The sequence below is a fragment of the Salvelinus alpinus genome, chromosome 1 (assembly GCF_045679555.1).
Source record: "Salvelinus alpinus chromosome 1, SLU_Salpinus.1, whole genome shotgun sequence".
NCBI classification, from domain to species: domain Eukaryota; kingdom Metazoa; phylum Chordata; class Actinopteri; order Salmoniformes; family Salmonidae; genus Salvelinus; species Salvelinus alpinus.
This window is the reverse complement of record NC_092086.1, coordinates 47,333,513-47,356,050: the sequence shown is the minus strand read 5'-3', so window position 1 is coordinate 47,356,050 and position 22,538 is coordinate 47,333,513. Positions and strand designations below refer to the sequence as shown.

At 44.1% G+C, this 22,538-nt stretch overlaps 1 protein-coding gene across 2 annotated transcripts; it reads left to right on the top strand.

The window, feature by feature from the left end:
* The first annotated feature begins 126 nt into the window (after positions 1-126).
* Positions 127-21,560, top strand: LOC139578274 (transmembrane protein 184B-like). 2 transcript variants are annotated; one of them, XM_071405674.1, is made up of 9 exons: positions 127-374; positions 8,911-9,138; positions 12,266-12,431; positions 15,075-15,165; positions 15,457-15,532; positions 16,513-16,604; positions 16,815-16,984; positions 17,119-17,325; positions 19,533-21,560. In XM_071405674.1, exons 2-9 carry the CDS (start codon positions 8,911-8,913, stop codon positions 19,769-19,771), a joined length of 1,269 nt encoding a protein of 422 aa, XP_071261775.1. In that variant the 5' UTR covers positions 127-374; the 3' UTR covers positions 19,772-21,560. The 2 variants fall into 2 exon arrangements, with proteins under 2 accessions (XP_071261775.1, XP_071261783.1); XM_071405682.1 differs by lacking the exon at positions 127-374 and adding an exon at positions 424-553.
* The last annotated feature ends 978 nt before the right edge of the window (positions 21,561-22,538 follow it).

Genomic DNA, 22,538 nt, shown 5'->3' with positions numbered 1-22,538 from the left:
TCTGAATTTGTCCAATTGAAACTCGTTTTCGTTGCAAAACCCTTTCCTTTGGCTTAAACGGTTTCTGTTGCGACGAAACGTTTTGAAACAGAAACAGCGCAATGAATAAATCCCCGATGTTGCAGTTTATTGAGAAGGGGCAATAGTCCAGGGAGAATATATTCGGTAGTATCTGTGTCGCTTTTATTAGAACATTAATTAAAACATAGGCCTACATCCTCCTTTATTCGAATAACCTACACTGACTGAGTCAGTTCACCCTTCACCGGCTCTGTGGACTTCGAACTCGCATTACACCTGTCTTCACAACAAGGAAGTATTGAATCCTTCGTTCGTACCTTTTGAAAGGAAGCCATTTCTCAGCAAGCTCACTGGTAATGGTATTCGATAACATCAGCTAAATCATCTTTATTTCTATTAATTGTTCCATTCCAAATGTATTTTTGAGAAAGGGCACGATTTATACCTGCCCGTTCCATTTTAAGTTTATTTCGCTCAAAGTGGATACACCAGTAACGTTAGGTCAAGGCCACCGAGTCTACAGACAGCTAAGGTAAACCTCAGTATTTTAGCTATGTAGCCTACATATAACTAAGTAATTACAAATATTTGTTTGGACATAGGCGTGTAGGCTATGACCTGCCCATGCAACAGGTTTCTCAGACAGATTATTAAGGCTGCGGATGTTTTGTTCTTGATAATTTACATAGGCCTATCACAGGGATCATCAACTACTGTAGATTCAGCCGCGGGACGATTTTATTCTTGAGCGGGTGGTCATGGGCGGGTGTTGTGGCGAAAATCCCCCCTCTGCCAGAACACCGGGACATAATTACAAATCATTTGTAGATAGCACATTGACCGCATGAAGCCTAAAACATAATAATTTCAACCCATGTAATAATTTCAACCCATGGCCACATTTGTATACGATCAAATATATCTCTCTATTATGCGTGGGAATATTTTGGAACAGAGTTCCCAAATTAAAATCACATGGAGCTGATCTGCTAGTGTTTTTATGGTATTTTATACTGTAGTTGTGATCTTATAGTTTTTATGTTATTAAGAAGCTAACAGCTCATAGAACCTGCGCTTTTTCATAAACCAGCAGCTCTGATTCAGTCATGCAAATGTTTAGGAAATGTAAAATATGTTTTCATGTATGTATGTAGCCTAGACAGTGGTGTAAAAATACTTTAAAGTACAATTTAAGTATTGTTATTGGTGGGTGCCTTCTGGTTTGCTTAATAGGAATTTGAAATTACTCAAGTAGACTTTTACTCAAGTAGTATTTTACTGGGTGACTTTCACTTTTACTTGAGTCATTTTCTATTGAGGTATATTTACTTTTACTCAAGTATGATATTCGCATACTTGTTCCACAACTGAGCCTAGAGCAGGGTTCCCCAACTGGCGGCCCGCTGGACAAATTATTTATTTGGCCCCCCACGGTTTCTGAGATCTATCTGTGATCTCTAACACCACCGCCAGCATGGGGCACTCTGTTCACAACATGGGCACTCTGTTCACAACATTGACACCAGCAAACCACTCGCCCTAACAACGCCATACACGCTGTTTGCCATCTGCCCGGTACACTTGAAACCTGGATTCATCCATGAAGAGCACACTTCTCCAGCGTGCCAGTGGCCATCAAAGGTGAGCATTTGCCAACTGCAGTCAGGTCAAGACCCTGGTGAGGACGACGAGCATGCAGGTGAGCTTCCCTGAGACGGTTTCTGACAGTTTATGCATCAATTCTTCAGTTATGCAAACCCACAATTTCATCAGCTGTCCTGACAATTCCACAGATGAAGAAACCCGATGCGGAGGTCCTGGGCTGGCGTGGTTACACGTGTTCTGCATTTATGAGGCCAAATTCTCTAAAATAATGTTGGAGTTGGCTTATGGTAGAAAAATGAACATTACATTCTCTGGCAACAGCTCTAGTAGACATTTCTGCAGTCAGTATGCCAACTGCACGCTCCCTCAACTTGAGACATCTGTGACGTTGTTTTGTGTGACAACTACATTTTGTGGCTTTTTATTGTCCCCAGCACAAGGTGCACCTGTGTAATGATCTTGCTGTTGAATCAGCTTCTTGATATGCCACACCTGTCAGGTGGATGGATTATCTTGGCAAAGGAGAAATGCTCACTAACAGGGATGTAAACAAATGTGCACACAGTTTTAGAGAAATAAGCTTTTTGTGTGTATGGAAATTTTGGGGGGGATCTTTTATTTCAGCTCATGAAACATGGGGACAACACTTTACATGTTGCGTTTATATTTATGTTCATATATATGTATAGTACCAGTCAAAAGTTTTGACGTCTACTCATTTTTACATTGTAGAATAATAGTGAAGACGTTAAAACTATGAAATAACACACATGGAATCATGTAGAAACCAAAAGTGTTAAACAAAGCAAAATATGTTTTAGATTCTTCAAAGTAGCCACCCTTTGCCTTGATGACAGCTTTGCACACTCTTGGCATTGTTTCAACCAGCTTCATGAGGTAGTCATCTGGAATGCATTTCAATGAACTGGTGTGCCTTAATTTGTGGAATTTATTTCCTTCTTAATGCATTTGAGCCAACCAGTTGTGTTGTGACAAGGTAGGGGTGGTATACAGAAGATAGCCCTATTTGGTAAAATACCAAGTCCATATTATGGCAAGAACAGCTCAAAAGAGACAGTCCATCATGACTGACCTTCATGTCTTAAAGTAAATCTGGAAAATGTCTAAAACTTTGAACGTTCATTAAGCAAGCTTTCGCAAAAACCATCAAGCGCTATGATGAAACTGGCTCTCATGAGGACCGCCATTGTTCCTGTTCCCAATAAAGCTAAGGTAACTGAGCTAAACGACTACCGCCCCGTAGCACTCACTTCCGTCATCATGAAGTGCTTTGAGAGACTAGTCAAGGACCATATCACCTCCAACCCTACCTGACACCCTAGACCCACTCCAATTTGCTTACCACCCCAATAGGTCCACAGACGACGCAATCGCAACCACACTGCACACTGCCCTAACCCATCTGGACAAGAGGAATACCTATGTGAGAATGCTGTTCATCGACTACAGCTCAGCATTTAACACCATAGTACCCTCCAAACTCGTCATCAAGCTCGAGACCCTGGGTCTCGACCCCGCACTGTGCAACTGGGTCCTGAACTTCCTGACGTGCCGCCCCCAGGTGGTGAGGGTAGGTAACAACATCTCCACCCCACTGATCCTCAACACTGGGGCCCCACAAGGGTGCGTTCTGAGCCCTCTCCTGTACTCCCTGTTCACCCACGACTGCGTGGCCATGCACGCCTCCAACTCAATCATCAAGTTTGCAGACGACACTACAGTGGTAGGCTTGATTACCAACAATGACGAGACGGCCTACAGGGAGGAGGTGAGGGCCCTCGGAGTGTGGTGTCAGGAAAATAACCTCACACTCAACGTCAAGAAAACAAAGGAGATGATCGTGGACTTCAGGAAACAGCAGAGGGAGCACCCCCCTATCCACATCGACGGGACAGTAGTGGAGAGGGTAGAAAGTTTTAAGTTCCTCGGCGTACACATCACGGACAAACTGAATTGGTCCACCCACACAGACAGAGTGGTGAAGAAGCCGCAGCAGCGCCTCTTCAACCTCAGGAGGCTGAAGAAATTCGGCTTGTCACCAAAAGCACTCACAAACTTTTACAGATGCACAATCGAGAGCATCCTGTCGGGCTGTATCACCGCCTGGTACGGCAATTGCTCCGCCCACAACTGTAAGGCTCTCCAGAGGGTAGTGAGATCTGCACAACGCATCACCAGGGGCAAACTACCTTCCCTCCAGGACACCTACACCACCCGATGTCACAGGAAGGCCATAAAGATCATCAAGGACAACAACCACCCGAGCCACTGCCTGTTCACCCCACTATCATCCAGAAGGCGAGATCAGTACAGGTGCATCAAAGCAGGGACCGAGAGACTGAAAAACAGCTTCTATCTCAAGGCCATCAGACTGTTAAACAGCCACCACTAACATTGAGTGGCTGCTGCCATACTGGTAAAAAATGTATCACTAGCCACTTTAAACAATGCCACTTAATATAATGTTTACATACCCTACATTACGCATCTCATATGTATATACTGTACTCGATACCATCTACTGCATCTTGCCTATGCCGTTCTGTACCATCACTCATTCATATATCTTTATGTACATATTCTTCATCCCTTTACACTTGTGTGTATAAGGTAGCTGTTGTGAAATTGTTAGATTAGATTAGTTAGATTACTCGTTGGTTATTACTGCATTGTCGGAACTAGAAGCACAAGCATTTCGCTACACTCGCATTAACATCTGCTAACCCTGTGTATGTGCCAAATAACATTTTATTTGATTTAGGAACGGAAGACCCTTTCCTCTGCTGCAGAGGATAAGTTCATTAGAGTTACCAGCCTCAGAAATTGCAGTCCAAATAAATGCTTCCCAGAGTTCAAGTAACAGACCCCTGGCTCAGACTGTTTTCTCAGTACTTTATTTACAAAAATTTGGCAGCAATTACAGCTTCAAGTCTTCTTGGGCATGACACTACAAGCTTAGCACACCTCTATTTGGGGAGTTTCTCCCATTCTTCTCTGCAGATCCTCTCAAGCTCCATCAGGTTGGATGGGGAGGGTCGCTGCACAGCTATTTTCAGGTCTCTCCAGAGATGTTAGATCGGGTTCAAGTCCGGGCTCTGGCTGGGCCACTCAAGGACGTTCAGAGACTTGTCCCGAAGCCACTCCTGCGTTGTCTTGGCTGTGTGCTTAGGGTTGTTGACCTGTTGGAAGGTAAACCTTCACCTCAGTCTGAGGTCCTGAACACTCTGGAGCAGGTTTTCATCAAGGATCTCACTGTAATTTGCTCCGTTCATCTTTCCCTCGATCCTGACTAGTCCCCCAGTCCCTGCCAATGAAAAACATCCCCACAGCATGATGCTGCCACCACCATGCTTCACCGTAGGGATGGTGCAAGGTTTCCTCCAGACGTGACACTTGGCATTCAGGCCAAAGAGTCAAATCTTGGTTTCATCAAACCAGAGAATTTTGTTTCTCATGATCTGAGAGTCTTTAGGTGCCTTTTGGCAAAATGCAAGTGGGCTGTCATGTGCCTTTTACTGAGGTGTGGCTTTTGTCTGGCCACTCTAGCATAAAGGCCTGATTGGTGGAGTGCTGCAGAGATGGTTGTCCTTCTGGAAGGTTCTCCCATCTCCACAGATTAACTCTCGGGTTCTTGATCACCTCCCTGACCAAGGCCCTTCTCCCCCGATTGCTCAGTTTGGCCGGCGGCCAGCTCTAGGAAGGGTCTTGGTGGTTTCAAACTGCTTCTATTTAAGAATGATGGAGGACACTGATCTTAGGGACCTTCAATGCTGCAGAAATATTTTGGTACCCTTCCCCAGATCTATGCCTCAACACAATCCTGTCTCGGAGCTCTACGGACAATTCCTTCGACCTCATGGCTTGGTTTTTGCTCTGACATGCACTGTCAACTGTGGGACCTTATATAGACAGGTGTATGCCTTTTCCAAATCATGTCCAATTAATTGAATTTACCACAGCTGGGAACCAATCAAGTTGTAGAAACATTTCAGGGATGATCAGTGGAATCAGGATGCACCTGAGTTCAATTTCTAGTCTCATAGGAAAGGGTCTGAATACTCACTTAAATAAGGAATTTCAGTTTAAAAATGTTAATACATTTTTTAAACATAAAAAAATCTGTTTTCATTTTGTCATTATGGGGTATTGTGTGTAGATTTCCAGATTCCATGCTGTCACAGTTACCAGCCCTTTCAAGCTTAACATCCTTATCATTTATCGCCCTCCAGGTTCCCTTGGAGAGTTCATCAATGAGCTTGACGCCCTGATAAGTTCCTTTCCTGAGGATGGCTCACCTCTCACAGTTCTGGGTGACTTTAACCTCCCCACGTCTACCTTTGACTCATTCCTCTCTGCCTCCTTCTTTCCACTCCTCTCCTCTTTTGACCTCACCCTCTCACCTTCCCCCCCTACTCACAAGGCAGGCAATACGCTTGACCTCATCTTTACTAGATGCTGTTCTTCCACTAATCTCATTGCAACTCCCCTCCAAGTCTCCGACCACTACCTTGTATCCTTTTCCCTCTCGCTCTCATCCAACACTTCCCACACTGCCCCTACTCGGATGGTATCGCGCCGTCCCAACCTTCGCTCTCTCTCCCCCGCTACTCTCTCCTCTTCCATCCTATCATCTCTTCCCTCTGCTCAAACCTTCTCCAACCTATCTCCTGATTCTGCCTCCTCAACCCTCCTCTCCTCCCTTTCTGCATCCTTTGACTCTCTATGTCCCCTATCCTCCAGGCCGGCTCGGTCCTCCCCTCCTGCTCCGTGGCTCGACGACTCATTGCGAGCTCACAGAACAGGGCTCCGGGTAGCCGAGCGGAAATGGAGGAAAACTCGCTTCCCTGCGGACCTGGCATCCTTTCACTCCCTCCTCTCTACATTCTCCTCTTCTGTCTCTGCTGCTAAAGCCAATTTCTACCACTCTAAATTCCAAGCATCTGCCTCTAACCCTAGGAAGCTCTTTGCCACCTTCTCCTCCCTCCTGAATCCTCCTCCCCTCCTCCCCCTCCCTCTCTGCTGATGACTTCGTCAACCATTTTGAAAAGAAGGTCGACGACATCCGATCCTCGTTTGCTAAGTCAAACGACACCGCTGGTTCTGCTCACACTGCCCTACCCTGTGCTTTGACCTCTTTCTCCCCTCTCTCTCCAGATGAAATCTCGCGTCTTGTGACGGCCGGCCGCCCAACAACCTGCCCGCTTGACCCTATCCCCTCCTCTCTTCTCCAGACCATTTCCGGAGACCTTCTCCCTTACCTCACCTCGCTCATCAACTCATCCTTGACCGCTGGCTACGTCCCTTCCGTCTTCAAGAGAGCGAGAGTTGCACCCCTTCTGAAAAAACCTACACTCGATCCCTCCGATGTCAACAACTACAGACCAGTATCCCTTCTTTCTTTTCTCTCCAAAACTCTTGAACGTGCCGTCCTTGGCCAGCTTTCCTGCTATCTCTCTCAGAATGACCTTCTTGATCCAAATCAGTCAGGTTTCAAGACTAGTCATTCAACTGAGACTGCTCTTCTCTGTGTCATGGAGGCGCTCCGCACTGCTAAAGCTAACTCTCTCTCCTCTGCTCTCATCCTTCTAGACCTATCGGCTGCCTTTGATACTGTGAACCATCAGATCCTCCTCTCCACCCTCTCCGAGCTGGGCATCTCCGGCGCGGCCCACGCTTGGATTGCGTCCTACCTGACAGGTCGCTCCTACCAGGTGGCGTGGCGAGAATCTGTCTCCGCACCACGTGCTCTCACCACTGGTGTCCCCCAGGGCTCTGTTCTAGGCCCTCTCCTATTCTCGCTATACACCAAGTCACTTGGCTCTGTCATATCCTCACATGGTCTCTCCTATCATTGCTATGCAGACGACACACAATTAATCTTCTCCTTTCCCCCCTCTGATAACCAGGTGGTGAATCGCATCTCTGCATGTCTGGCAGACATATCAGTGTGGATGACGGATCACCACCTCAAGCTGAACCTCGGCAAGACGGAGCTGCTCTTCCTCCCGGGGAAGGACTGCCCGTTCCATGATCTCGCCATCACGGTTGACAACTCCATTGTGTCCTCCTCCCAGAGTGCTAAGAACCTTGGCGTGATCCTGGACAACACCCTGTCGTTCTCAACTAACATCAAGGCGGTGACCCGTTCCTGTAGGTTCATGCTCTACAACATTCGCAGAGTACGACCCTGCCTCACGCAGGAAGCGGCGCAGGTCCTAATCCAGGCACTTGTCATCTCCCGTCTGGATTACTGCAACTCGCTGTTGGCTGGGCTCCCTGCCTGTGCCATTAAACCCCTACAACTCATCCAGAACGCCGCAGCCCGTCTGGTGTTCAACTTTCCCAAGTTCTCTCACGTCACCCCGCTCCTCCGCTCTCTCCACTGGCTTCCAGTTGAAGCTCGCATCCGCTACAAGACCATGGTGCTTGCCTACGGAGCTGTGAGGGGAACGGCACCTCCGTACCTTCAGGCTCTGATCAGGCCCTACACCCAAACAAGGGCACTGCGTTCATCCACCTCTGGCCTGCTCGCCTCCCTACCTCTGAGGAAGTACAGTTCCCGCTCAGCCCAGTCAAAACTGTTCGCTGCTCTGGCACCCCAATGGTGGAACAAACTCCCTCACGACGCCAGGTCAGCGGAGTCAATCACCACCTTCCGGAGACACCTGAAACCCCACCTCTTTAAGGAATACCTAGGATAGGATAAAGTAATCCTTCTAACCCCCCCCCCCCCTTAAAAGAGTTAGATGCACTATTGTAAAGTGGTTGTTCCACTGGATATCATAAGGTGAATGCACCAATTTGTAAGTCGCTCTGGATAAGAGCGTCTGCTAAATGACTTAAATGTAAATGTTAAATGTAGATTGATGATTGTTATTTTTTTTAATCCATTTTGGAATAAGGCTGTACCGTAACAAAATGTGGAAAAAGGAGAGGGTCTGAATACTTTCTGAATGCACTGTGTATATATAGTTATTTATTTTTGGGGACATAAGACTGTAAAAACACCCCGCAAATCATCTCCAAGTAATATATGTGGTCATTTTCAAATGTTAGCCAGGTTTGAAATGATTTATGTTTTAGTCAAATATTGTATCTGTTTGGGCTTCTTGCGGTCAATTTGAAGTCTACAAATTATTTGTCATTATGTTCCGGCCCCCTGACTATCCACTCAAGAAGAAATCGGCCCACGGTTGAATCTATTTGACGATCCCTGGCCTAAAGCTTCCTCATTTACCCAAACAACACTTTTTATTGTTTCAGATGAACAGCACCTCAGAGGAGATGGCGATGGACTCGGAGGTCCCCCAAAATGAGTCTCTCATACGTTTCGCATCTCCAATTCTTAACAAGTCAGACGTATCCAACATGACAATAATTCAAACGGGGAATGGGACTATTGTGGCACACGATATCTTCTTGAATACGACTGCTGCTCAAGCTCTGTCGGGGATCTTCGTCTGGTCAGCACTGCTCCTCACTTGCCATCAGGTAGGTTACATTTGATCAGTTTTCTGCCTCTGTACTCATTTTGATGTGAATCTAGTAAACAAAATCAGTGGCAAGTTAAAAGCATGGCTCTAGGCGTTGTCAGTATCACTCAGCTTTTTGGCAAACAAATGCAAATATGTAATGGGAGCTAGGAAGGTGTTGTGGGTTGCCTACACCCTTACCAGAGGGCAAAGACTCCAGCCAGACAATACATTTTGTTTTGTGTTTTTCACTAATACATTTGATCCAGTATCAGGTGTTGACCAGACCTACTTTCTCCTCACTGTCTCCATCATTGAGAGGCAAGACTGAGTGTGAAAGTTAATTGGCTCCTATCTGTAAAGTGACGGTTTGTACATAGTGTGTCATTGTTTCTTAATTGTTACTAGGTGATCCATTAGGGTTGCTGTTTGCGGGCACTTCCGTTGACTGTGACTACCACTGATAACAGCACAATGCAAACAGAGCCGTCATCAATCAAATGCCTGGGCAGAGCAGTTATATAACTTTAACCAAGTATAATAAGGCCTAACCATGATTATATTCACATTCAGTATAGGCTTACTGAAGGGTGTTTTTTCTTCAGTTATTGCTATTTACTCAGTCTCTTGCTGTAATCCTTCAGTAGAGACAATGGTGATACTTATCATCAGACTGCGGTTTCATCAACTCCAGAGAGGGTGTACATTTGAATGGCATGCATTATCAGCAGAGATGTGCAGGTGTTGTCGAGGTCAAATTTCCAGCGTCGTAATAAAAGGAGAGGATCACATTTTGCGAGGGGCAATCAGCGGAGGACCTGTGTGTTTTATGCTGCTCAGCATTGGGGAGCGAGGTGTCTCTTCTCATATTGTGCTGATGAACCGATAAACCTGAGTGCTGCTGAGAATGGGTCCATCCAACCTTTAGCGGCTGTATAGACAGGAAGCCCCCAGGGAGTCCCACTGTGTTGGCTCTGGTTGGAGATTTAGATGATCACGATATTTCTAGATAGGAATATGATGGTATTATTGTCCCCGGGGTTTATGTGCTGACCTTTTCTATACGCTGGTTGCAACATTTCTGATACGTTTCACATTATCATCAGCTCATACTTTATTACTGAAAATACATCAAGCAGAAGTAGGCGTACCTCTGGTATAGCAAGCATAACCTTTTTTTTTGTCTTATAAAATTGAAATTGTTCATAAAAGGAGTTCTACAATTTTTTAATTAGATGTGTTTTTTTTCACAACACGCAAAAAATACTGTCAATTTGGCATTCCGTGCCGTCTCCCGTTCCGTCCATCTGTTTAGTTCTGGAATACTTTGTTTTCCCATCCACTCCCCATCGAGGCAGGCCAGACATTAACATATGTGGCCCGTGAGATAGTTGCAGGGTTGCATGAGGCAAGCACGCAGGGAGATTAAAAACAGCCTGCCCAACAGGATTGGTTTTATTTAGTATTCTGGTGTATCATCAGATTTTCCTCCATAAGACTGTCTCTGGAGAGTTCTCCCCCTCTCCCAATTCTGCATACTAACACTGTATGCTGGTCGATGCTGATCTTAGATGTCCCAGTCTGCTCACTGTGGTCCAAAGCACCAGGTGTTACAGTGCTATAGAGTGTTACTGATGTTCTCTGACACACTACACTGTTCAGACCTCCCACTTCCCGGGGCAGCTTGTCATGGCGAAAGGAGGGTCATAATATCCCACTATAGTCAGTGTGATGTGTGGTCTTCTCATTCTGTCTGGGTGGTCTGTATAGAACTGTCGTGCTCAGTGCGCGCCCCTCTCACTTTCTCACGGACACTGCTGGGTATAAACGCGAGACACTCCACACACTTTCTCATTCCAACATGGACGTTTGGTGTGTCACAGCTGTCAGTGCCAGGGGCGGGCTGGGGAGTGTTATGAGGTAGAGTTATACGCCTTTCACAGACCAACTGAAATTAGCTGGGGGATGGACTTGGGTTACTGCTCAACTAAGGAAGACGGGTATTGAGTCTGAGTCAGGCTAGAGCAGAGTCATTACCCAGGGCACAGCTCTGTCTGTCTGCCTGTCAGCTCAGCATTATGGAGCCTGGAGGACCGCAGTCTTTCCACCAGCCATTCAGGGGAAATGGAGGACATCAGTCTGCAGCCTGCTTCACTTCTCAGGAGAGCCACATGCATCACGCCCTGGCACTGGCCAGCCTCTAATGTGCCACCTCTAATGGCCATTTAATCATGTTGTATGAGTCTGTGTAAGTGGACCTGAAGTCAAGAAATGCCATGGTGCACCACTTGAAATGGATCAAACTGCAATACTCAACTCTGACCATTGCTTTTAGTTTCCTTTGGCATTTGCCCCTGAAAATATGTAGTTGATTATGTGCTTCACAAACTTAATTATATAATGGATGCTCTGAACTTTCCTTCACCCCATGGCCTTGACTCCAATTCTGAAAAATGTTGGTTCCTAGAATAGGGAATCATGCCACACCATTTAGCATTCACATACTGCGTAATGTTTTTAAATGATTCAGTGAAATTGAAGAGTTCAATCAAATTCAACAGTCTGAGACCACAAGTTTTGAAGCAGTTTACCCCTCTACTTCTTTCTGTTCTCCCTCCCAAGTGTAAAAACGTCCGTGTAACACATCTCTAGGAGAGTCGATCCTATAACAGAGACATTCACTTTTCAGTCAAGCTTTTGCCTTGATCAGCAGAAATTCATCCCGCTCACCTTGGTACCCCAATTATGCAGTGTTATCATTCTGGGTTTTCATTTTTACCCTCCTCTATCTTTTTCGTACCTCTCGACCCCAAACCTACAGACACTGTCCTTTTTAATATGTTTTAGTCAATGCTGTAATGCTGTCCTTCTAAGCCTGTTGGGCCCTGTGTGATAGCCAAATCGGGCCTTGAGAGGGTTCCAAGGAAGTGCCATTTATTCATAAGAACCCATCTCTTTGAAGCACTGGCCCCCTAATACTGCTCGTCAGGTTCAGCTCAATTATTCATCGTGGTTGGTCTAGGGGCTGAAACTGGGATTTGAATACCTCAATGCATTTTTGCCTAGTCAGTGCTCTTGTTTTTTTAATAACTATTCTTGGTTTTTTTTATAACTATTTTTGTTTTGTTTCTGTGTTCCTTTTCCAGATCTACACACACCTGAGGTCCTACACAGTCCCTAACGAGCAGCGCTACATCATTCGCATTCTTTTCATCGTGCCAATCTATGCGTTCGACTCCTGGCTCAGCCTGCTCTTCATCAGCAACGACCAGTACTATGTCTACTTTGACTCCGTCCGAGACTGTTATGAAGGTACGGTAAACCAACCACCCCACCCTTCTCCTCCCATTCGCTGTTGCCTCATATCTCAGCCAGCGCCTTGACAGTGGTTTACTCTATAAGCACCTGTACAGGCAGTAGTCAGACACCGGGCAGGTTCTGTCTGGCCAGTAATGACATTTAGACCTATTATGAGTTCTCAAAAAACATTTTATGGCTATAAGGATTGAAGCTAAAATGGACTGGCCCAACCTGTTTTTTCTCACCTGTCAGTGCCGCCCTATGGGCAGAGAGGCCCTATTGTTCATGATGTTCTGTTTCCAGGGCGTGTACTTTCAGACCTGTCTTTTTTCCTCTTAGGCTTAGTGGTTTTTGTGTTCTATTTTTTGCAAAAGGTGGAAACGGGATGTACTTTAGTTGAGATCATTCTAATCCAAACTAAACTAGTTAAGAGTTGTTTTTAAGTCAAACATAAAGGAAATGTTAATCTTCCTCATAGCTATTCTTCACATTGAATTATTAATGTCTCATTTTCCTCTGAAAAGCCTTTCTTTAATAGTCATTATGTACCGAAGCAATAAGAAAAGACTGTAGTACTTTAACAATGGCAGAGGTGAATCACATGCAGAATTGTTTAAGTGTAATTTGATATATGGACAAAACTATTAGTATTTCACATACATTATTGACCAGATTAATTTAGTGTTTGAGACAAGTGTATGATTGGTGGTGGAGATTGCATCTGAAAGCAGGTTAACTGTTGCATTGCATTGAGTCAGCATGGCCAGAGCTAAAGCACTGTGAGAAACTCTGTGCCCCTGATACTTGAGAGTGTAACTTGCGTTAGCTTTTTTTTTTTAAACCTCCTGAAATGGCAACCAAGGATTTGAAGGACAGAGAACCATCCCAAGCATCTTAGTGGTGGGGAGAAACCATTGATTGGTAAAAAAAATATGATTCTTGTAAAGTGAAACCCTCTCACCAAAGTATAATTTCAGTTTCCACAGCTTCTAAATTAGGATGAAAGATCTCCACAGTGCTATCATCACAATCTGGCCCACAATATTACCTGCAGCACAGAATGCTGACAGATTGACAAATTATCTTTTAAAATACATGTTTATGAGGAATGATTTATATAGACAGAACATGAATATTTACTGAGATTAGCTGGAATCGGTAGCCCTTTACACTCGTACCCTTATACGCGTTACAATGGCAGATTTGGGCACCAATAAACGTCTAAATTGGAAGGCATCTGTGCAGTAACATGCTATACATGCACTTCAGTGCTGCATGGGTTCTGACTGACATCCGTGCTGAACTTGAGCACCCACGCGGTGTCACTCCCATCCCTCCCGCTAATTGGACGACTTTAGCAAATGTTTTGTTGTCTGAGTGAGGGAAGTGCAGTAAATTAAGAGAACTATGTATTTTGAAAAATGAGAAGTTGAGGATTATAATCAACACCGCTGATGTCATACAAGCAAGCCAACCACCCACGAGTCCAAATGTGCACTTCACATTTCCATATCATAAAACTCGTGTCATATACAGTGTCGACGTTTATGATCACTATGTTTAATGTACAGTTACATGATGACATACCCAGGGTTAGTGTGAACAGAACGAGCCTATGTTTGTCTACTGTGGCACACGCAGCTGAATGCAGTCACGACTTTCTATGTGCACCAAAATGATGATCTGTTTCCCTGTATTGCATTGTGAAATCCTAACACTGTAAGGTCCTATTTTATAACTTAGCTAGTCATGTTGGCAAAAGAACAGGCTTTCAAATGATGCCCACCTGACCCAGATTGTGATTTGTAATGGTCAGTTTTTGGATTGCGTAAACGACAACAGTAATTGAGTGATGGCAGGGTTGTGTTCCAAACAAAACAACTAAAAGTATGCTTGCTCTAATTCCTCAACGGAACAGCTAGGAGAGCGAAAAGTACCTTACAGTGGAAGACTCTTCTTTGGGTCATAAAAGTTGCCACCTCTCACTCAAACCCTTGTCACTTTTTTGTATTATGTTGCGCCTACCCCACATTTTCCAGGAATATTCTCATCATGTTACTGAATGTATCTTGATTATTATCAGATTTCTTAATCAACAGATGCGGTGAAAAGTACATTAAATGTAAATTGCACATAAAATCAACAGTGTAATGTTTTGGATTCAGTGTTGTCATGTGAACTGTTGTGTCCTCACCTTTTGGTGTAATAATTTCCCCTTTATCTCTAAACTGTTCCCTTTTAATTGTTACCATGGTTATGCATTTCATATTTCTTCTAAAAGAATTGTAGCCCTATCCATGTAGGCTAATTCCCACCAGTGTAGAGAGTTAATGGTGAAACAGCCACACCCGTGTGTGATATTACAACATCATTGAACGCGCGGTAGAGCACAATATCTACTGCAAAAATGTTTTACCATGCTGCACGACGCTCCTCAGCTCAGCAACAAAACAATAACTGTGGTGGTGCGGCGGCCAGTGGTGCTGTTTCCCACTACTACGGATTCCATTTTCAAACGGACTGACCCGTGACGTCGAATTGTTGTTTTTGAAAATGACCCCACTTGCAAAAACCTAGTATCAGTGTTGTAAACAACGTTCCATCATAATGTACAGGAATGTATGTGAGTGACTTTGTCCCTTCTCTCCATGACAGCATTTGTGATTTACAACTTCCTAAGCCTGTCTTTTGAGTACCTCGGGGGAGAGAGTGCCATCATGTCCGAGATCCGAGGGAAGTCCATTGAGTGAGTGCTCCCAGTCCCATCCCCCATACCATGGTCTCATACTACACGCTATGCAAGTAGCTTTCAAAAAACCCACCCAGAATGTTGTGGATTTTCAGTTCGTATTGCAAGTCTTGCAGTCACCCAGGGTCCGGCTGTAATGTCCTTGAATTAACGTCTTGATCTGGTTTTAAGGTAGTCTGACTTGAAGGATAATGCTGTCTTGTATTTTGGACACTAGAATGATGTCTTTTAAATCTCGTACACATTCAAAGGATACATTTGTGACCACACATTTTCTATCATTCCCAGGTCGAGCTGTATGTATGGTACCTGCTGCTTAGGTGGAATAAGCTACTCTATTGGCTTTTTAAGATTCTGTAAACAGGTGAGTTTCCATCTCCCTTCCTGCTTGGGGGATGAAAGCACTTTGGAAATATGGAAATATGAAATTGGGATTTGTTATTTTAATGTCACCTCATTGAACTTTTTTTTATCAAGATCGCTCCTCTATTGCGAAATGACAGCCATTATAATTGGCTGTCCACTTTTTAGAGGATAAGGTTGACTGGTTAAAAAGGGAAATGAAAGCAATCTGAGAACAGGTGAAAGCAGCTTTGTAATAAGCACAGAGAAATAACATGAGCTGTCAGCTTGAGACTATCCCCATAGTGTCTTGGGGATGCAGTCTGTGCTCTGAGTCTTACCCTGATGGCAATTGGATCTGAAAGGTATGTCCTCAGAGCAGTGAATAGACGTCCAGAAAAGGGAGCTGATTAACACTTGGCATGTTCTGGCTGGACTCCTACGTGGGGTGGTTTCAAAGCACAACCTTGCTGTTCTCTTCCCTCCGGTAGCAGAGTTGAAAGGGATAGAACTATATCTGCTCTGGCTCTGTGAGATGACAAGTTGGAGGGAATGGGATCAATAACTGCATTTAGAGATTACTCCGGGTTTCAAGAGGAGCACCTCTAATCCAAAAGCACCGGCCTGTCCTAAAGTTGCTATATCATTTCACATTTAAAGGTCTGCAGGTAGCCCCAGTAAGGAAAACTACTGACCCTTGAAACTCAATCACATGCCCCTTAGTGTACTTTAACATTACTTCAGACAGTACATTGTTTTGGCATAATGTCAATACATGCATACTTTTGAGATTTTTAACATAGTATATCATACATTGCAAATTGATAGACACACAATTTCCACAAAATGTTCATTCGTTTCATAGATTACTCAGTGTTTGAAGACGTACAGTTGGCTACCTTTTCAAATCCAATAACCAGCATGAAGTAGTTGTCACCTGCATTGTTCCTTGTTTTGTTTCTGTGTTCAATGCATGTCCCATCCTGTATTGATGTCATGCAGGCCACTCTTCAGTTCTGTGTCGTCAAACCCATCATGGCCGTCATCACCATCCTCCTGCAGGCCTTTGGCAAGTATCATGATGGAGACTTTAAGTGAGCACAACCTTTCATTCCATTTCACCCATTCAACTTCCCTTCGCATGCTCGCACTACTCATTGTGTGTTTCTGCTTTTTACATTTCACATGAATGTATTAGACATTGATATTTACAATATGAGTATTCCATTTGGATGGAAATTCAGAGAGTGAATGTACATAGATCCCCACTAACATGTCTGTGTTGATCCTGTTCCCCCCTGCAGTGTGAATGGAGGATACCTTTACATCACCATCATCTACAACATCTCTGTCAGCCTGGCCCTGTACGCTCTCTTCCTCTTCTTCTTCGCTACCAGTGACCTGCTGAGGCCTTATGAACCCGTGCTCAAATTCCTCACCATCAAATCTGTCATCTTCCTGTCCTTCTGGCAGGGTGCGTTGGTCCCTTACCTTGACTTAATATCAACAGATTCAAACCCTGATGGGTTTGGAAAAGTCTACAAAATACATTGTAATTGATACATTAGACTGGAGTAGCACATGAAGGTGTTGTCTTTTGTTGTTTAGGTATGGTGCTGGCCATCCTGGAGCGCTGTGGGGTCATCCCTAACGCCCTGTTTATCGACGGCCAGGAGGTGGGGGCCGGTACAGTGGCAGCAGGCTGGCAGAACTTCATCACCTGCATCGAGATGTTCTTCGCTGCTATCGCCCTGCGCTACGCCTTCACCTGCACAGTGTACCAGGAGAAGAAGAACGAACTACCAGGGACACACGGTAACTGCACTTCTACACGTCCATAGAGAGGGGAGGTATCTGTTGGAGCTGATGAAATGGTCATTAGGAATGCTGGGAATTGCCGGATACGATATTATCACCATACTTGGGTGCCGATACGATATGTATTGCAATTCTCACGATTCTGTGTGTATTGCGATTCGATACTGTGATTTCTTTGCAATTCAATGTTCCAAACATATGGCTCACCATATGTCTGCTGCAGAATTTCCCTTACGTGTTCAATTGGGTTGCGATCTGGTGACCCCATACACACACTTTAAACCCCTTATGCTCCTTTGAGACCCCTTTCTCAAAGTCACCGAGCCATGGTAGACAAAATAATGGGATGTTAATTTATGAATTATCTCAGGAACCACACCTGTGTGGAAGCAACTGCTTTCAATATACTTTGTATCCCCCATTTACTCAAGTGTTTCCTTTATTTTGGAAGTTACCTGTAGGTGACAATGCAGTTTTCAGTCCCATTCCCTGGCTGTAAACAGGGAATGGGAAACACGTCAGAGAGAAATGGCCAGAGTGATCCGTGTGAACCAGGCAGGTCAGAGGTCAGCAGAGGAATGATCTTCAGGGTGTTCATCATTACTCATGGCTCACAGGAAGGTTGCTAGCACAGCACACTATAGAAAGAGCATTTCATAGCCTCTATACGCTTAATCGCAGGAACTAGCGGTACCGCTCTGACGTCAATACCTTTCACATGAGCAGAAGACAAATGGAGACCGAGGGAAAAGCCTTCTGCGGCGATATCAATCATCTCAGCTTGTTCCCTCCTGCAACAGCAATCCTGCTGAGGCCTTGGGCTGTAGCAGACAGACGTGCAGAAAGAAACGGAATCGCTAAATGCTGATTAAGTGTGAAATGTTTCCATGTCCATTACATTTGACCGGTAAAAGTGTTCTCTTCATGTTGCCGAGTGATCAAAAGAACCTTGTGACAAAATGAATAGTGATTTCTCCCATGTTCGGCCTTCTCCGTGCTCCCGTACAAAATGTATTATTAATTTGCTGTAGTTGCTATTCATTTAAAACTAATGGTAATGCAGCTGCAGAAAGTTAAGCAGCAAATTAGATTTTTATTGTGGTGGCTAAACTTGTAAATGAAATGCACCTGACTATTCTCTGAGGAGTTTCCAAAAGTATAGTTTTGAAAGTTAATTTTCCCTCTCAAAGGGATGCATGGTGTTGGGGCTACATTTCTTATATGCCCCACTGAGTTGTTCTTTCCTACCAAAGCACCAATTCAAAGGTCATAATTCAGTGCTATAGTATGTGACTGGACTGCATAAACATTACCTGAACCAGAAAGATTCCCATTAAGACTAGTCTAGCCTTTTGATATTGCTGCTGAGAGTTGTAGAGTCACAGCCCCATCCAACCCTCCCTGGGCTGGGAAGTGTCAGAAGGTCATCCATGTGTGGTGTTTTCAATGCCTGTGGAGATTTGGGAGGATTATATACCTCCAGGCTGTCCTCCTCCAACCCTGACTGAGGCCAGCCCCAGCCCTAGTTGCAAAACAGGCCAGCTGTGAGGAGAAGCTCAGGAGAGCATGCCTAACCACGACTCTGACCCTGAAGCACAGCGGAACCCTCCGCCGGGCCGCCTTCCCTCCAGAGACCTGGCCTAGACTGCACTGTCGCTGACCCTGAAACAGAAGGCTGCGTTGGTTCTGTCTGAACCGGACCGCTCCCGGGACGTTGGATGAGACACCCTGGTATTATAGGGTCAAGTATCAGCCTGGCCCACAGCTGGAGGAGCTCAGCCGGGGAAGTGACTGGGAAGGTAGACAGAGGAGAGGAAGCACCTTCCTCACTCCCACTGAATTGCTGCAGACTCCCTGTCATCTTTCTCTATGCTCTCATCCATCAACACTGATAATAGAGGAACACTAACAAGAGGTCCTCATGTGGTGGAACACTGGGCACAAGGACTGAGCACAGTCTTAAAACCAATGAGTTTGCATTAGTGAGATTCGTATCAACTGGGATTCTGGACTAGGGAGTTTTTCCTAATGAGTCTCTGTCAGCACCTTGTTGTCAAAAATGGATGAATTTAGTTTTCATAAGCGTACTCTTGTATTTCTCATGTTGTATCTTGTATTTTATATGGTTTGATATTCAGATCAAAGTTATGTCCTATAAACAAGTTAAATGACCATGTCAAAATGTGTCTGTTGTGTTCTTCTAGACAACATCGCCCCCATGCAGAGCATCTCCAGTGGTCTGAAGGAGACGATGAACCCTGGGGACATAGTCCAGGATGCCATCCACAACTTTTCCCCAGCCTACCAGCAGTACACCCAGCAGTCCACCCAGGAGGTGGTACAGCCCAGCCAGAACAACGGCAAGGCAGGCACAGGTGGCAGCAGCAAGAGCTCCAAGAAATCTGACAAAGTCCTGCTGATTATCTCTGATGACGAATTCTAAAGGAGTCGCCCACCACCACGAGTATCCATGTCTTTGTTTCCTCACCACACCCAGGACAACACTGGCACAGCATATCCCACTGTCAGACCTGGCATCCGTCCGTGTGGTTCATTTTCATCTTCTTTCATTTCATTTTTTAAGATGAACTCTTTACTTTAGTCCTGGTTTTAAAGTAACTGTCCAGTGTTTGCAGATTTCTATGAAATATGATCTATATATAATTCATTACAAAATTTGTGAAAGTTTTCCTTCCAAAAATGTTTAAGTATGCAGTTTTTCTGTGTTGGAATGGTGTCGGCGTACCCCAACAATAGAATGGTGAGGTAAAAATATTAATATGAGTAGATAGCTGATTGGCCAGCTGAGGAGGATGACATCATCCTCTATGAAATAGCAAGCATGTTTTAAATGGTCTGTTTGAAGTTTGAGGTGAGGTTTTTGAAGTGTTTTTCTCCAGTTGATGCTTTCGACATTATTATTTGGGTACGAGTTAACTGAGTATGAACTTTTAAAAGTGAGATTTTCACTGGACAGTTAATTTAATGAATAATTCCTGCAGGAAAGATCAAGAAGGGGACTGAATGAAGATTTGAATAACCTTATGAGATGCTTTTTGTTTCTGCCTTGCTAGTCATGATACGATGGGAAAATAGCCTGTCTGTTGAACCGTTTCAGACAAGGCAGGTAGTGATGCAGTTTTTATTTTGGTCTTTTCCCTGATCCTGGTTCGGTCTCTATCGTAGCAGTGACTGAGCTCTTCTCTGGCCGCTGAAGTTTGTACTCCGCTCTCTCTGATTCATGGGAGGTTCAAATAGGAGCTGATTAATGTACGACTTCAGGAGGGAACCCAGGAATCGTGCCCGTCGTGGCTGGCTCTGACACTTCAAGGACCATCTCTTGCATGTCTCTTGCGTGTTTGAAGTATTTGCTCAGCAGTCCTCTGTTGGGTCTCCCGACGAACTGAATTATTTTTTCAAAGACACAACTGACTTTGGAGCAGGAACTTCAAACTCTAGACTTTGGCGCTTTGAAATCCTTTGTATCTAACATGCCACAGACAAATTGGAGGATAAGGCCGACTCCCACCAACTTGGAGGGTTGTGGTATTCTCATTAATTTTCTCAGCATGGATTTCAGTGTATAATTCAGCAGAGCTCTACAATGTTAACCCTAAAAAAAACATTTGCAGTATTGTAAATAGTTTGAGTAGAACCTTTTTATAGTTTCTGATGTTCGTATTATTGTTCCTTTCAATTCACTGAAGATAACATTTGTACAGCAATTGTTTGATTGGTTTAAATGTTAAATTATGCATTGTACTTTGGTCTCAATGTTTAATTTTTAAGACATGTTTGCTGTTATGTTTAGCTTAAAGACAAAGTTTGATAAATTGCTATATTGTAAATAAGCTATGTAGTATTAACACTGTGTTTTCAGTGATTTCTGCAGATCAGTTTGATATTTCATGATATTTAAGTTGGTTTCATGTCATTAGAAAATATATTTTGTTTCTGTTTGTGGCAAATTGTGATAGAGGGACACCATCTACCCTATCATTTTGAACTGAGTTTAAGTTAGGGAAATTAAGTGCAATGTAATCACTTTTTCCATACCTTCATGTGCCAATTATTGCTGCCTTACTGGGAAAGCAGAAACAGATGTAGAGTTGGATATAAAGTGATCACTGAGATGTAGTGTAACTATAGTGTCTATTACTGAATCCTGGTTTATTTGGTTGTGTCACATTTTGCACTCATGTAAAATAAACGATTAAAGAGATGTTCCGGAACTCTTGCGACTACGCAAGTATTTTTTTAAACCTCCCGTTTTGACCTGGATGTGTCAATGTGTAGTTTATATATGCAATAAAAAAAGGAATGTCCGCCACTCAGGTCAATCTGACGAAGATCCAACTCTGATTGAAACTTTGTCTTTATTGTGCATCTGATTAAATCACCATGGGAGCATACCAGAGTTGCGCACATTCCTTTTGTCTTTGTTATGTTCTTCTGTCCTGCACCTGATAAGTTGGATGTGCATATATATATTTTTTCTATAGTTTATATATGCACAATGTATACTGAACAAAAATATAAACAACATGTAACAATTTCAAAGATTTTACTGAGTTACAGTTCATATAAGGTAATCAATCAATTGAAATAAATATATTAGGCCCTAATCCATGGATTTCACATGACTGGGCAGGGGTGCAGTCATGGGGAGCCAGGCCCAGCCAATCAAAACGAGTTTTTCACCCACCGAAGGGCTTTATTACAGACAGAAATACTCCTCAGCACCCACAACCCCGGATGTGAAGGTCCTAGGCTGGCGTGGTTACACGTGGTCTGTGGTTGTGAGGCGAGTTGGGCGCACTGCTAAATTCTCTAAAACGACACTGGAGGCAGGTTATGGTAAAGACATGAACATTCAATTCTCTGGCAACAGCTCTGGTAGACATTCCTGCAGTCAGTATGCCAATTGCACGCTCCCTCACAACTTGAGACATATGTGGCATTGTGTTGTGTGCAAAACTGCACATTTTAAAGTGGCCTTTTGTTGTCCCTAGCACAAGGTGCACCTGTGTAATGATCATGCAGTTTAATCAGCTTCTTGATATCATCCACACCTGTCAGGTCGATGGATTGTCTTGGCAAAGGAGAAATGCTCACTAACAGGGATGTAAACTAATTTGTGCACCAAATTTGAGAGAAATAAGCTTTTTGTGCATTTGGAAGATTTCTGTGATTGTTTATTTCAGCTCATG

Coding starts and splice junctions, on each gene's coding strand:
- LOC139578274 (XM_071405674.1), top strand. CDS start 8,911: ATGAACAGCACCTCAGAGGAGATGGCGATGGACTCGGAGGTCCCCCAA. Junction 9,139..12,265: donor TGCTCCTCACTTGCCATCAG/GTAGGTTACATT, acceptor TTCCTTTTCCAG/ATCTACACACACCTGAGGTC. Junction 15,533..16,512: donor TTTTAAGATTCTGTAAACAG/GTGAGTTTCCAT, acceptor GATGTCATGCAG/GCCACTCTTCAGTTCTGTGT.